General features: G+C 41.1%; 1 protein-coding gene across 1 annotated transcript in view; it reads right to left on the bottom strand.

Moving 5' to 3' along the window:
* Positions 1 to 15,798, bottom strand: part of ttc27 (tetratricopeptide repeat domain 27) — a 98,246-nt gene that overhangs the window by 71,514 nt on the left and 10,934 nt on the right. Inside the window, 4 exon segments of the mRNA XM_038737733.1 lie at positions 918 to 1,020; positions 6,932 to 7,072; positions 11,600 to 11,723; positions 13,521 to 13,704. Coding sequence (XP_038593661.1) covers positions 918 to 1,020; positions 6,932 to 7,072; positions 11,600 to 11,723; positions 13,521 to 13,704 — 552 coding nt within the window.

Here is a 15,798-nt window from a genome sequence, read left to right as displayed (position 1 = left end):
GTGCATTAAGGCCCAATGCCACAGTTTAGGTAAGCATCACAGGAAGAGTGAGCCCAGATACTGTATGAAACCAATGTCTACAACATGCTTCACACACCAGTGGACACATGAGATCTGTGGAAATGGTAGTCATCAAATAGCAGCCTGTGGGTTAAATCCATCCCTCCAAACTCAACACTGAGCCAACAATGACAGCTCAACATGATTTTTCATAAATCTCCCATAGGAGCAATTTACAAACAAAAGATCCATGTAAATCGTATATGATCTATCATCTAATAAAAATCGATGACCCAAGTAAGGGGCTAATCCAAGGCTCTGTGCCTCATTACGACAGGAAGTCTATACAGATGAGTAACACAACCAAACAATACATTTCATTTCATATAACTTTAATGAGCTGGAAACATGCTGTATTTATAACATATTTAATGGAAAGATATTGCTCAGGAAATGAACTACTCCGTAGTGCATCAGTATAGTTTCTGTCCACACAGAGCTAGGTAAAAAGGGCGCACTGATAAATTCTTTCTACAGCAATAACAGTACTAGTATTACTGTGTGTGGAAAAACTAGTGAAATCTCCAGTCCTGTAGTGCAATGCAGAACAAACTTGTCAAGTGATTATTAACATAAGCTATACCGTCCTGAGGCTGCTTGGCCAGGAAAACGTGTGTGTCACCTTTCTAAATTATATATTGTGGTGCTGCAGATTTGTCCTGGCCTACACAACATATTCTACAGACTTATGAAAACATCTTTGGTACAGACCACCGCAGAAATCACACCATAACTTTTTGTACATGTTTTGAAAAAATTGAGATTAACGTTGTAAAAATGATCATTCCCCTAGTATTGCAAATCATATCACAATTGCATTATCGGTCAAAATAATCCACCCTCAAGCGTTCACTGACCTTTGTCCATGCTGTTATGGGCCAAGATGAGAAGCTGCGGAGAACAGGCCTCCAGGATTTGCTGGTGCAGGTTGATATAGCGCAGGGTCCACCAGGGCAGCAGCTAAAAAATACATATAAAAAAACCCCATAAGAAACCAGTAAGAATATGTCCAAGGTAATGAGAACTCATGAAGAAGGTGATGGGAAGAGTAAGCGGCAGCAGTTCTGACAGTTTCAGTCTGTCTGATGCCTCTTTATGTTTTGTACATTTGATTTTGATTTGATAGCCTTTATTGTCACCAAGTGGCAATTTGGTTTGCAACAGTAGTCAGTACACATCATAAACCAAATAATAAATAGAAGACATAAGAACATATAACATATAATAGGTGTTATCAACATACAATAAAGCTACCATGAGACACAGAGCACAGTGTTTCCATAACTCCTGTATTACAGTATATGTGCAACAGGGCCTACAGTTTGTTTAAAAACCCAACAGCTGATGGAACAAATTATCTCAACCATCAGTTTGATTTGCCCCCCCTTAGGGAAAGTGTACCTCCTCCCTGATGGCAGAAATTGAAACTCTGTAAGAAGAGGGTGTCAAGCGTCAAAATGGCCTCTGCCTTCCGAATGTCTCTCTCTTGATAAACACGGTCAAGATCATTCTAGTTTGGCAAAGTTTAACAATCTTTCTCAGCCTATTTTTGTTAACCATGCTGAGATTGCCAAACCAGCAGATCATTGCAAAAGTTAAAATTTACTCAATAAAAGATTTAATAAAACATTTTCAAAAGCGATCTTTCAATGTTAAAACCCCTCAACTTCCTCAAGAAAAACAATCTCTGGTTGGCCTTTTGACAGATGGAATCAGAGTTGGCATCAAAAGTAAATTTATCATCCAGGAAGGTACCCAGTACCTATATTGACAGTCTCTATGGCTCTGCCATTGATCAAAGTCTGTGCCACGACAGGAGGGTTTCGGCGGAAGTCGATCAGCATCTCTTTAGTCTTTGAGACACTGAGTTGCAAGTACGAATCATTACACCATTTGATGAAATTGTCCAGGACGATGCCCTGTCTAGGTCGTATATGCAGTCAGTTAAGATTTGTGTATGTTAGCTGATGTGACATTTAGCTGAGAGACGTGACATTTGCTTTAGAGCCACCTGCTTATGGCAGGAGGTGTTCTGTCCAAAGCTACTCTGTGCCGTTTTGCAGGTATCCTGGAAACTCCTCCCCTTCATTTCCCCAATTCCCTGGATCTGCTGGCCAGCCTTTAAAAGCCCCCGTCTAGCTCCATTCACTCTCTCTCACACACTGCAGCCAGGAGCAGCAGCGTCGTCAGCAGCAGCCACCCATTGTTTCTTTGTCTGTTGAACTTTGTTTGCAATAAACCTTGTTTTGATCAGAATAAACGTTTGTGACTCCTCTATGTTGCCTCCCTTGAGCCAGGGTCAACATATTCCTTTTCTTTCTTCTAGTTTTGCCCCAGGAGTGCTCCAGCTAATTACTGAATGGAGGTCCACCTGGCCTTGGAAGGCGGTCTTTAAAAGCTCCTGTAACAGCATCAGAGGGAGGCTTTTTGATTTGGGACTGCTGGTCTTGCTGCCTCTCAGCTGGGGCATTTTGTGTTATGTTCTTGTGTTTTTGGTGTTCTTGATTGATTGTGTTATGTTATTAAATCTCACTGATGTGGTTGTTTTAAAGGTGTTTACCTGTGTTTAGTCTGGGGTCAGTGTTAGAGTGTTGTTCGCCCCATGTAGCCACCAAAGGGTGGGGCGTAACAAATGGGTTTCATTACCTGAAAACTATGCTCTTACAAAGTTGTGGAAATGCGTTCCCATTGTAAAACATCCTAATATTCCTTAAAGAAATTCCATAACGTCCATGACTGGTGGGAAATCTACAATGACTTAATCTATAAATCCATGAATAGAATGTTACGACTGACTATGAATGGTGTGTTGCTATATTTTGAGTATTTCCATTTGAAAATATGATGTTTCTGAGGGACTTAAACGGTTGGTTGGGTTTGATTTGTGTAGCTCTAGCTGTTCTATTATTTGCAATAACATTTTACTCACCAAAGCGATTGCTGAGATGTGGGAATGTGTCATCGACGCTACAGGTAAAGTGACACGGTTTGTCAGACAATCAAACGCGTTCTTGTATCACGTTAGAAGATAATGATGGATACTGTAAAGCACTGACCAGGTAACGTTAAAGCAACAATGAACAGAGCTATTCGTAGCGATGTCATTCATACCACGGAGGTCTCCATCGGTAACGAACAATAAGCCTTCTCCCCACACGGAAAAAAACACAAAACGCGAGTTGTCTTCAAAAACTGCTGACAAATAAAGTCAGAGCCGACAGAACAGGCAGAGGGAGAGAGAGAGAGAAAGAGAGAGACAGGTGTAGGTGTGTACATGTGTGTCTGACGGGAAAAGCAAGGTGAGCAGATTACTGTGGTTTGTGATTAAACACAAAAATCAATTCAAATGCAATTTATTTTCAGTTGGATTGTGGATACAAAACAGCTCCTCCCAGTGAAAATGCAACTGCTATTTAATAATCAATGTTTCATGATGACCATACAATTGAATGGACCCTAGTGAGAATAGCATACTGGTGCTGATGGAGATCCTTATAAAAAAATATTTTTCCATTAAAAGAGATGTTTGTGTATGCTGTCAATTATAGTTCTAGCCAAAATTAGAATCACCAGGTCAGACCTTTAAAAAAATCAGCAATTGGAATGAGTCAAGAAAAATTTAATCGGTGCATCTCACTACAGCTAGCATGGCGATACGCTTGTGCGTGAACTGATATAAGGCTAATACCATAATCTACCATTGTGTTGGGTTTTGCTCAATATGATTTTTAAGTGGCAGATTAGTTGACTTTCTGCAGTTAAATATCTAATTAAGAGATTTCCTCTGTCTCAGAAGAAACATAAGAGGACACAAGATAATTAGGATATTATGACCGCGTGGTGAACCTATGAGTCTAAGTCATATTTAAACTATTGCTTTGTGTTGTTAGCCAGAAAAATATTAGTAAGACTTCCCTCTGTCTGCACGTATCCTGTGATACATGATAATTTGGCAGTATTATTTGTGTCCCCTCCAAAAATTGCTCTTGAGAAATATTATGTTTAGTGAAATTTACGCCCATGTGTGGGGCTAACTGTACTTTACGCAGCTGAATGTAGAGCTGTCAACAGTGTCATTGTGAGCTCTCAGTCAGATATTAAATATTGTCAGAGGGTCCTTTGGTTCAATTCATTTTGTGTTAAAGTGAGGTAATTAACACACAAAGCTGTCAATAAATAAATAGCACTTTTGAATGGCAGTGTTGTATTTATATTAAATGATGTTATTTCACTGTGATTTAATAATACAACATACCTTTAGCTCAGAAAGTACATGCTTAGGTTAACATCCAGAGTGCAGCATGCTGGACCTCACTTTGCTTTTGCATCAGACCAGAATGTGAAGGGTAAACAAATGAATGTCTTGCAGCCATGTTAGTGTTACAGATCCTCTTTTACCAAAAACCCTTACCCTTTATCCTGTTCTCGTTCAGCACAGACTGGAAGTGAACCATGTAAAATGCGTATTTGTGTCAGGGAGGATTTCTCCTGCCTCATTTCCAATGCAAGATGACCCCATACTCAGCTGTGTGGTTACATGGAGGTTTAATTGTCTGTCTCACCAAATCAATATATAACACACGCTCTGTCTAAGCATGTTCACACATATATTCATCATGTCAGTCTCCTGAGCAGCAGAGCCTCTCCTTCTCCTTCCATATTTACTGTTGTGCAATGGGCTGTGAGCAGCTGCCAGAGGCGGTAGAATATAGATGAACAAGAGTTGGGAACAGGAGGGGAAGTTGAAAATCATCATCTGGAGGGAGTGGTGGTCAGGTCACAAGCACTTAAAGCCAGCCAGTCCCAACTCCCCACTGCTTGGTGGAGAATAGTGCTATAATCACTCATTAGCATTTAAAGAGAAAATTAACACTAAATCACCTAAAGCAGAAAAGCATCGTTGCACTTGTGTCCACATCCAAACTGGTGATGTTAGAACAGGAATCTGACAGCTGATGCAAAGCACGTCTCTGACATCAGGGCAACAATGATTTTCTGCCCTATGTGACTTTGCGTTAATATGCTCTTTAAGAGGCTATGACTTATGGAGAGCAGAGGCCAGAGGACAACTGCCAGTTTACTATTGTATATATATACTTTTGGTTATTTGCATACCGTACAGATTAGAAGAAGAAGAAAGCTTTATACAGTAAGAGCAACTTTATGGGTGGAATGTGTTCCAAGTCGACGGAGTGCAAGACTCCAGCAGGATGAGGAGGCGGACTATACGTGTAGGCCATGTATATATCTATATAAATAACTGTGTATATTGTAGGGCTGTCCACGACAAAGGATTTACATAGTCAAATCAGAATCGTCAAGTGCTGCCTATAGTTGACAGTCGAATCATGTGTGTTTTTGTTTGCTGCGATTGTGAGCCGGGGGGGGGGGGTAACACACGATAGCTCCGCTTTAATCTTCAGAAGCTGCAGAGCTTCAACTAACACTGTAAATTTCTAGCTAAACTGAGGCTTATTCCTGACCCTTTTTCTCTCTCTTGCCTGTCATTCACCGGACTTGTGCAGAGTTTTGCGTGCATGGCATGCTGACGACAACTGCATGCACGTCGCGGTTCCTCGCGGGTCTATTTCAAGTATAAATTATCCAAATGTCCCGCAAGGTGCGGACAACTCAGCAGAACACCAGTGAAGCTGGGGCTACACGTACACATGCACACTGACGACCCAGGGTTAGGGTTAAACTTTTGGATTTATTCACGCACTTTAAAAACATTTTCTGAAAGTTTTTTTTCTTTTTACATGTTTATTTACAGCATTAAACGTTGAAATGTATCTTGTAACAGGCTGTATATTAACTTATTGGGAGAAAACTGGTGGTTCTATGTAAAATCAGACGTTGAGCACCCCCATATCGCCAAAATGGTGTGATCCTTGTTTCACTGCAAAGCTTCGACTGTGAGATTGACAGTCGAATCAGGCTCCGGAATCTTCCGACTATTCAGGGTCAGCCCTAATATATTGTTTTATTTTATATGTTGCCAAATTCTAATGTATTTTTAATTATCTGCGAAGTTCAATGTGTGTAACATAAAGGGAATACAAACATTCACTTCAATGTACAACCTTGTTTTCTATAATGATAAATAAACTACCTCGACCCCTTGTTGTCTGCTTGTTAAAGAGTAACATAACAGCAAGCAGATAAGCTGTGTTCTACCCTTTTACCTCTGAGCACACCCAGCATCAGATGTGTGTAACCCCACCCAATTTTATTTTTGACTATTTATATGTAAAGATCTTGCCAGACAATAATATGAATGAATAAAAAGAGGCTGAGTGGTGATATTAGATTTTATCTAATATTTTTAAGTTCACATCCCAGTAAAGACAACCATGAGATCCAGTTAGCAGGTTTACCTGTTAACTGGATCTCATGGTTGATATGGTTGAAAGCTCTGAAACACATGTGGACCTTTGAGTTGGGTCCTTTTTTCCTCCCAAACAACAGGTGTACAGTTGTGTTAAAGTGTAACAGTGTAATCATGCTGTTGTCCCAACTGCATACTGATTGTGTCTTCCTATTCTTTGGAGGTTAGAGTTCTGCTTTCAACTTGCCAAGTTTGAAAATCCTTAGAATGCTAATTCAAACTTGAAGTACTTTGTATTGAGAAAGGCCTTGTGTATACACTATAAAGCCATGGCAGGTCTCATACAGCCCTGCTAACAGCAACAAAAACACACCAGTCCTCAAGCTGGGCTTGGCTGGCCTACTCTCTGTGGTTACAAATACAAAAGGCATTGTAAATGCTAAAATGTTCTTTTAGGGGCTGAGTAACTATTAACAATAACAATCTACAAAAAAACTCTAAATTCATCAGGAAGAAGTGGTTGTAACAGAAAGACATTCTTACCTGTAGGCTGTCCATCTTGGGGGAGCACTTGGTGAGAATAACCCTGGCCAGCAGGAGGAGGAAGGGATTGGCCACCAGGCTATACACAGACTCCCCATCCAGGAGCAGGCTGGAGTGGATAGTCTCAACCAGCATCTGGGGCTGCCGGTCAAAGACATTATAGAGATGACTGAACTCAAATCTGCATAAATTCTCTGCATAAAGCCTGCTGACAGATTCCTGTCCTGCCATTTCCTATCAGGCACATGTGTTTACAGAAGAAACAAAACAAATATGGAGAGACTAATTTTGAGTATTGCCTGTATTTTACCAATTGTAACAAAGATACATACAAATTGGGACATTTTGTAGTTGTAAAATTTGTTAGATCTCTCTGGTGGACAAACTATGTAATGGTGGCACAGTTGCTAAATTACCGCAAACCTAGTTTGGCATTTCTGTACTGGATTTTTGAAATTTCTGCCAATATTGCGGCCTGGCTCTAACTCATAACTTTGAGTTTGGATGAAGAGGAGCAGCCAGGGATGGATCACTGTAATAATTTTCAACCACATTTTTGTACCATGTAAACTAAAGTAACTCTGTGTAATATGTTTTGCCACGAGCAATCCTGTGTTCGCAATCTCCCTTTACTCCTTTGTATTGGAGGGTGCTGCATATTAATACACATTGTTGCACACTCAAGCAGTTCAGCCCAGAGGCAAATTAGCATGTCTTATTAATACAGTGACTAATGCACTACAGGTATCCATCCATTCACTGTCAGCTGTTTATCCAGATCTGAGTCATTAAGCAGAGCAGCCATGTTTTCCAGTAGCTCAGAGCAGGTTCTGTTTTCCCATCCACAACCTCCAGCTCTTACTTGAGGATTATAAGGTATTCCCAGGCCAGATGGATATAATAATCTCTCCAGCGTGTTCTGGGTCTGACCCAGGTTCTCTGCTCAGCTGACTGTGCCAAGCATACCTGCTCACAGAGGCGTCCAGGGGGCATCCTGTCCCTAATTGTGAGGCTACACACGTAGAGAGTAAAACTCATTTCAGCTGCTTCTGTTCATAATTTCTTCCTTTCTGTCACTATCAAAACACCCATACATGAGGATTGGAAGTTTTAACACACATGTGCACACACTTACATGTCAGGCTAATGTGTATATAAGGACTGTTATACACTTGAATTGCTTGTTTGCATTTCTCATTGTTACTATAAAGTACAAATGGTATATCATCACTTCCCCTAGCTTCCCTATGGTGATCATTTAACTTTTTCTCCAGTCCCTAAATGAATTAATCCACCTGACAACGGCTTTGCCATGTTTGTCCTCCCTTTCACCTGTGCTGTCGTGCATGTACGGCCGACCTGCTTTACAACACAAGCTCCTTGATGTGACAGCGCAGATAAATTATTGATGCCAAAGGGATTACCTTGATACAAGAAATGGCCCTCTCATCTGATTTACGGTAATGGCAGTGTGAAACGCACAATTCTTCTCTCAGCACCATAGTGCCCAGAGAGCGCCTCAACCAGGGGGTAATTAGGATCCCAGAGATGCTTCATTAACTGAACACTTTTCTTGCACAGTGCCCGTCAGCTCTCTCTGGTTGTGCTCTGGCTCAGCTCACTTTATTAACCAACATAAAATAAGCTTTACAACATTCAGAGAAGACCATAATTCAATATTTGGCACTGGTTTAAAATATAATTAAACATAATATACAATATTATGCTGTTTATAATTAGGACTATGGTAAATATATTGATTAATACAATCACATCGTAGTCAATGGAACGATCACAGTTGAGGAAATGTTAAATCCCACAACCAGTGCTGGTACAGGTTTAAAGGTTCCATTTTTATGTTGATGCTGTGGTACTCAGCCGTGAGTTAGGAGCTGACCTAATATACACCAATCAGCCATAACATTATGACCACCTGCCTAATATTGTGAAGGTCCCCCTTTTGCTGCTAAAACAGCCCTGACCCATCAAGACTCCACTAGACCTCTTGAAGGCGTACTGTTGTATCTGGCACCAAGATGTTAGCAGAAGATCCTTTAAGTCCTGTAAGTTGCAAGGTGGGGCGTCCGTGGATCGTACTTGTTTGCATATTTACATTTATTAATTTAGCTGACGCTTTTATCCAAAGCCACTTACGCCTCTGGAGCAACTAGGGGTTAAGTGTCTCGCTCAGGGACACAATGGTGTCTCACAGTGGATTCGAACCCAGGTCTCTCACGCCAAAGGCATGCGTCTAATCCACTGCGGCATCACCACCCACATCTCTCAGATGCTCGACTCGGTTGAGATCTGGAGAATTTGGAGGCCAAGTCAACACCTTTAACACGTTGTGTTGCTCTAACTATTCCTTAGCAATTTTTGCTTTGTGGCAGGGCGCATAATCCTGCTATAAGAGGCCACTGCCATCAGGGAATAGCATTTCCATGAAACGGTGCTTAGGTAGGTGGTATGTGTCAAAGTTACATCCACGTGAATGGCAGGTCCCCAGGTTTCCCAGCAGAACATTGCCCAAAGTATCATACTGCCTCCACCGGGTTTCCTTCTTCCTATAGTGCATCCTGGTGTTCCCCAGGTAAGCGACGCATTGCACCCAGCTATCCACATAAAAGAAAACGTGATTCATCAGACCAGACCACCTTCTTCCATTGCTCCGTGGTTCAGTTCTGATGCTCACATGCCCATTGTAGGTGCTTTCGGCAGTGGACAGGGGTCAGCATAGGCACCCTTTGACCCTTTTCAACGGCTCACTAATTTTCCTTCTTTGACCCCCTTTTGATAGGTACTGACCACTGCAGACCAGGAACAACCCATGAGAGCTGAGGTTTTAAAGATGCTCTGACCCATTCGTCTACCCATCACAATTTGGTCCTTGTCAAAGTCGCTCCAACCCTTATGCTTGGTCATTTTTCTTCTAGCATATCAACTTTGAGAACAAAATGTTCACTTGCTGCCTGATATATCACACACTGACAGGTGCAATTGTAACGAGATGTTATTCACTTCACCTGTCAGTGGTCATAATGTTATAGCTGATGGGTGTATTATTCTTGTTAGTCTTGAGGCTGAATCACACCAGAAAGCATTTTAAAGTGTCTGAGAAAGACGCAAAAATCGTTGTTTGTAGACGCTGTTCTGCTGAATTGTCTCCTAGCACATCCACTGCACTAGCAACTTTGTCCTCTCAGTTCTTTACAAAGACAAGTGCTGCAGTATGAGGAGTCCTACCTGAAGAGAGGCTGTGAAGTCTTCATGTTACGCCGTACGAGAACCATGTACAACATTATTTATCAAACTGTGTCGGACTTGATGAATTTAGCACGAGGAAACACATGTGACAAAGTCTGGTTTTCAAAATAAGGTGTCTACAAAGTGTGGAAATAAGTTTAATTGGATTATATTCACAGAAAGTATAAACATATTACATGTGTACGTTAAAAGTAAATGTGAAACAGGAAGTGACCTACACATGAAACAGCTGTTGTTTATTTGTTAAAGATAGTAATTACAAAGACAAAGAATCTGGGTGACAGAATGGATTAGCACACGCTACAGAGAGAGCTGGAGGTGAGTAAAAAGTGTTTTGCTGTAAAAAAAAAAAAAAGTAGCTGCCTGCTCTCATTGGCTGGATGTGGATGTCAAGTCGGCCGACTCCTCCAGATATTTGGCATGCTAGATATCTGGCAGACGTCAGCGATGTGTCAGAAATGTGTCGGGGAGCCGTTTTGATGCGTCGTTGTGTAATTCACACATAACAACTGGCAACCGGCAACGTTAGCTAAGCTCGACGAGCGGCAAATCGGGCTTAAAATCGTGTAGTGTGAACTAGGCTTTACTGAACTAGCTGGCTTACTACAGCAGCTGAAGGCAAAAGTCAAGAAAAAAGATCAACACTGTACTTATAGTGGTTGATATGTCCTTGGGCAAGATACTGAACCCCAGCCCCTGAAGGCTGTGCAATCAGTGTATGTGATGATTATTTCCTTTCGGATGTGCAGTCGGGCACATGTGTGTGTGTGAATAAGGTGAATGCAACATGTATTGTGCTATATTTTGTTATTGGGAAATACAAAAGCCAGTGGGTAACTTGCCAATGCTAGTCACAAAAGCTCTCCTCGCTAGCTGGCTTGCAAACTAGAGAGCTCTTTTGTTTATACCAGTTTATACACCTGCAGAGAAAGACTTTATAAAAGTGGATGATGTAACACAGCTGCTAGGATAGCCTCCTCTGTTTCGGACTACATTTTACATTACATTTACTCATTAGGCAGAATTGTAGAAGTCATGGTTTGTTATTGATCAGTGGTGCAAATCACATTTCACTAAAGTTGATGTTCATAATGGATTGTAAGTGCAACTAGAAACATTTTTGGAGCACTTGAGTATATATCCACTCACTGATTCATTATATTCTTTCAGTCAATACTCCCAGAGTAAATATGGCAGAATATAATTGTCTTAAAGTTACAGTTAAGTTACAGGTCTAATGTTTTTTCAGTCAGTCAGTAACAATGCTATTACAGTAAATTTGGCCTGAAAAAAAGGCATCCATCAACAACACTTCTCAAAAGTAGCTAGCTAATATAAAATCAGTCTGGACACAGGCTGATACATGACACAAAAGCAAGAGAGAGTGATGAGATGGTATCATACCTGAGAGGAGAGCAGGGCCGGGGGCAGCAGGTCTGAGATTTGGATGGAGACCGGAGGACCAGTCCAGTTACTCTGGGAAAACATGTGGAGGCAAGAGACGGCTAAGGCCATCACTGCCAGCTCCCTGCAGCAGGAGAGACAAGACACTAGATTAGTGGACAGCAAGACTTGGGAGAAGAGATGATATCTGAAGATACTTTAAGGTTTTCGGAACACAGGAAAACATCCTATGGCATTTACAGTCTTAGCAAGCTGCCACCTCACTCTCCGGGCAATTAGAGGGTTTTAAAAACAGGCAACGACCAGCGACATGCTTTCCTGCCTTTCTATTAAGCAGAGAAAATGATGGATGGTGATAGAGGAGAAGAAAAAGTACCAGTCGTGATGAGGGGAGAGGAGGAGTACGTGCTGCATTCAACATTTAATTCATTTTTTTCAATTTACTCACGAACAATTCTCCCCTGAGAGCGACAAAGGAGATGTTAAGCTGTCCTTATTAAGAATTAATAATTCATGACAAAAAGAATAGAGGTGGTGAAAAGAGAATGAACAAACACTCTTGAGAACAGCTTTGTGCTACACTCAACTACTCCCTGCCCAAAACCCATCAGGTCTATGCGGAGATTTTAATTAGCGGGCTCTCTTCAGCAGCTTACAATTATACACTCTTATTTACCTATTTATTGTTATTTTTATTAACAGTATATTACTGAAATCACAATTAGTTACCACTTGAAAATCAGGTCAATGTGGTTTTTTTAATTTAAAGTTCTTTAATAATTTTTTTTTCATGTTTCCAGAAACACAAGAGATGTTCCTTTACTCTCCAAGTGTCTCAGCATGTCTGTGGATGTCCTTGTTATTTGTGCAAGTAAGTTGATGGCTTAAAGTAAGTGTAGCTTACAAGCAAAGGATAGACGCTGTTTTGTTAGCAGTGGTATTAAAAATATAACCGTTGCATAATCACATCTATGCAGGCGCACATTTCTGGTAGGATAACTTTCCTATCCTAGAATCCTTCCTTATAATATCATAAACCACTGTGCAGTGTTTTATGGAATATGGATCACAGTCCATTGTTTGGTACCTGAGGCAACATGCTCCAGCCAACGTAGCCTGTTTTTTAAGAAGACTTGGGCACGAAATGGACAACTGCAAAGCAAATTTCTATTTAGTTCTTTACACTAACCGCAAATTAGCAAAAATGTTGATACTGATATTTTACAACTGCTTTGGAAGTGTCTCCAATTATCTTAATATTGAACAAAAAATTTAAAACACAGATTGGATTCAAGGAGACACTAAACTGAATAAGGCAGGAGATAACTTTTAGAGAGATTTATGCTGTAGAACAAAAACATGCAATTTAATTTCAGTTGGACCTAAACGTAGCCCTTGGAAAATATATATGCAATTATGTGATGCCCAGGCCAGTTTTTATAATGCAAGAATTGACATGTTTGGTTTAGTGACATAAAGGCATATTTAGCTCATTACATTGAGGAAAGTGCTACGTTATGTTTCTATGTTATGTTTCTTCACAATCCCACACAGTGAACACTGCCACTGAACTGCACCAGGAAAAATACTTTTCACGCTTTAACATATGCAGATGTGACTATTATAACATTATTTTTTGGGGCTGGTATACTTTAAAGAATATTACAATCAGAAATAAGAATTAAGATTCATCTTGACAGATCATCATGGTGATTTAACGTTTGCAAAATTTGCTATATCCCTCTGGGACTGACTCAAAAGCACATGGCTCCGCAGTGTAAAAGATTACCGTCAAAATAGCTCAAAACCTTGGATGGTTAAGTTACAACAGTATACATTTGTAAGATGCTTGACAGCCAGAAACAGATTTGGGGAATGATCTAGTTGATTTGATGGCTGGTGTCCTTCCATGCTGTATTACCTGTTGGTCTGGCTATGGTTCGTGCCACAAGTCAGGTACAGCAGGACCCGTCTCTCCAAGTAGGCCTCGATGTCCTCCCCCTCGTTGCAGCTGCCATCTCCAGTGAGCAGATCTAACACCTGGGGGCTCAGCAGAACCGCCTCAAAGTCCCCCTCCATCAGGGACTCCAGCAGAGAGCCTGCCTCTGGAAGAACAATGTTTAGAAGAGTGAGTTTACACTATACAAGTTTGGTAGCGTTAAGTCACTTTACAGTGAATATTCATTTAGTTCAATTCAAGACCACTTGAAAACAATGTCATCTAAACAGGGGCAAACCATATAACTGCACAGATATGCCTGAAAATTAAAATTCAGTAACAGTCCCAGCTCGTTATTGGTCCATGCAAAAAACCCTGCTGAGATGCTTCCTCTGCATTACTTTATTCTTTCGCCAAATCTTCTGTAACTACGGAATAGTTTACACTGGCACGCGTATGCCCAGTGTACGTGAACAGCCACTAGATGTGCGTTTTCACTCGTTTTAATTTAGACAGAGATCAGCTCTGATACGCAGCTAAAACGCTGCTGTGGACAGATATTTTCTCTCTCTCTCTCTGCTGTGAATGTCAGAGACCAAGCTTTAAAAACTTATTAGTAAGCATGTAAGGAGCCTAGCTAGTAAGGACAGCTAAGTTAATGTTAGAATACAGCTGGGTTTTCGAGGCTAGCACATATAGCTGGTGTGGGAAACACTGTTAAGCTTGTGGAAATCCAAACAGGACCTTTGTGAAAACAGCCACAAGATCCAGGAAGAACACCAATACTAAACAAGTCTGGAGTATCAGAGAAACTCAGGAGGATTTTCAGCAAACGCCACATCCCTGTTTTTTAAACCCAGTAACAATGTAGAACAGATATTGGTCCAGCCTAAAGACCGCACACCCAAACACAAGAAAACAATCTAATGTACGCTGTCCAATGCTGTGAGGTATACACAGACCTGTATATTGGGGAAACTAAACAACTACTACACAAATGCATGGCTCAACACAGAAGGGCCAACTCCTCAGGTCAAGACTCTGCAGTTTACTTACATTTAATGCATAAGGGAAACTTTTTCCAGGATAACAATGTTCATAAAATGGATAGGGAGGACGTATGGTTTGGAAGAGGAGTAAAAGAGGCCATGTACACCAGAGTAGAGAACCCACCTCTCAACAGGGGTGGAGGTCTTCAACACCATTTATTCCCCCACCTATGATGCTATCCTTTCATCCCTTCATGTGACACTGCCAATGACGTTCAGACTTGGCCTCAGGTAACTTTAACGACCTTACAACTGTGGTTACATCAGTCAGGAGTACTGATGAACCAAGTGGTATCCATCATTTTGATAATGAAGTCTTTCAATATCTTCAACCAGATCCCGTTGCCCTTGATTTAACCTTCCTTGACCCCCCCCCCCTTAATTTCTCAACAAGGCTTTATTTGTGAAACATTGTCAGGATGTGTGGAAAACTCATCATTCATGAAATCTCATTCTGTTACACTTTGCTGAGTCATGTCCGACAAATAATTTAAACGAAAATGTTTACCCCACTGTGGATCCACAACTCCTGACTCCATCACTAGGTATAAGATGGGGCCACATGCTACATTCTCAAATGAAGCCCACTTAGGCACACCTCCAAGTCGATCACATGATCCCTTAACTGTACCCCTGGCTTTAATAAGCAATTGCGGTGTGAGTGGTGTTATAAAGGAATGTGGAGATTGTCATCTCAGCACTGATCTAATGAAACCCAGGGGCTGCCATAATAACACAGTGGGGAGGGAGGATGAGGAGAATGAACGGCTGGCTTTATGAGGGGAAAAATGAAAGCCTGAGGTATGGCCACACGTTTAATGACATTTCAGCTACACTTCTGGTCAGCCAATGAAATGGCAGTAATTATGGCACAGGCCCTCAAATTAGTCCATAATTCATAAAGGCTCAGGCAATGAGTTGCAGTTAATAAGGAAATGGTGAATATAATTTGCAAAAGCGTAAAGGGCTGAGCACCAATACAGATCCAAGATGAACGATCAGGAGTGTTTCTGACAGGCATAGCAATTTCTATCCTGTGTACGAGCTAGTTTTGAACTGAAAACTGAACAGTCTTGTGGGTTCTTCCACTGAATAGGAGGGGTGATTCACACAGCCTTGATGAGTTGCACTGCACTCTAATCAGTGGCTTTAATCCAGAGTTTAATTGTCCTGTGAACATCTGCATGCCATTTCAGAGTATTTTCCTCTGA

The sequence above is a fragment of the Micropterus salmoides genome, unplaced genomic scaffold (genome assembly GCF_014851395.1).
Source record: "Micropterus salmoides isolate LMB-PRFRI ecotype aquatic unplaced genomic scaffold, ASM1485139v1 Ms_hic_scaffold_22, whole genome shotgun sequence".
Taxonomy (NCBI): Eukaryota; Metazoa; Chordata; class Actinopteri; order Centrarchiformes; family Centrarchidae; genus Micropterus; species Micropterus salmoides.
The sequence above is the reverse complement of the archived record's forward strand: the minus strand, read 5'-3'. Positions and strand labels throughout refer to the sequence as shown.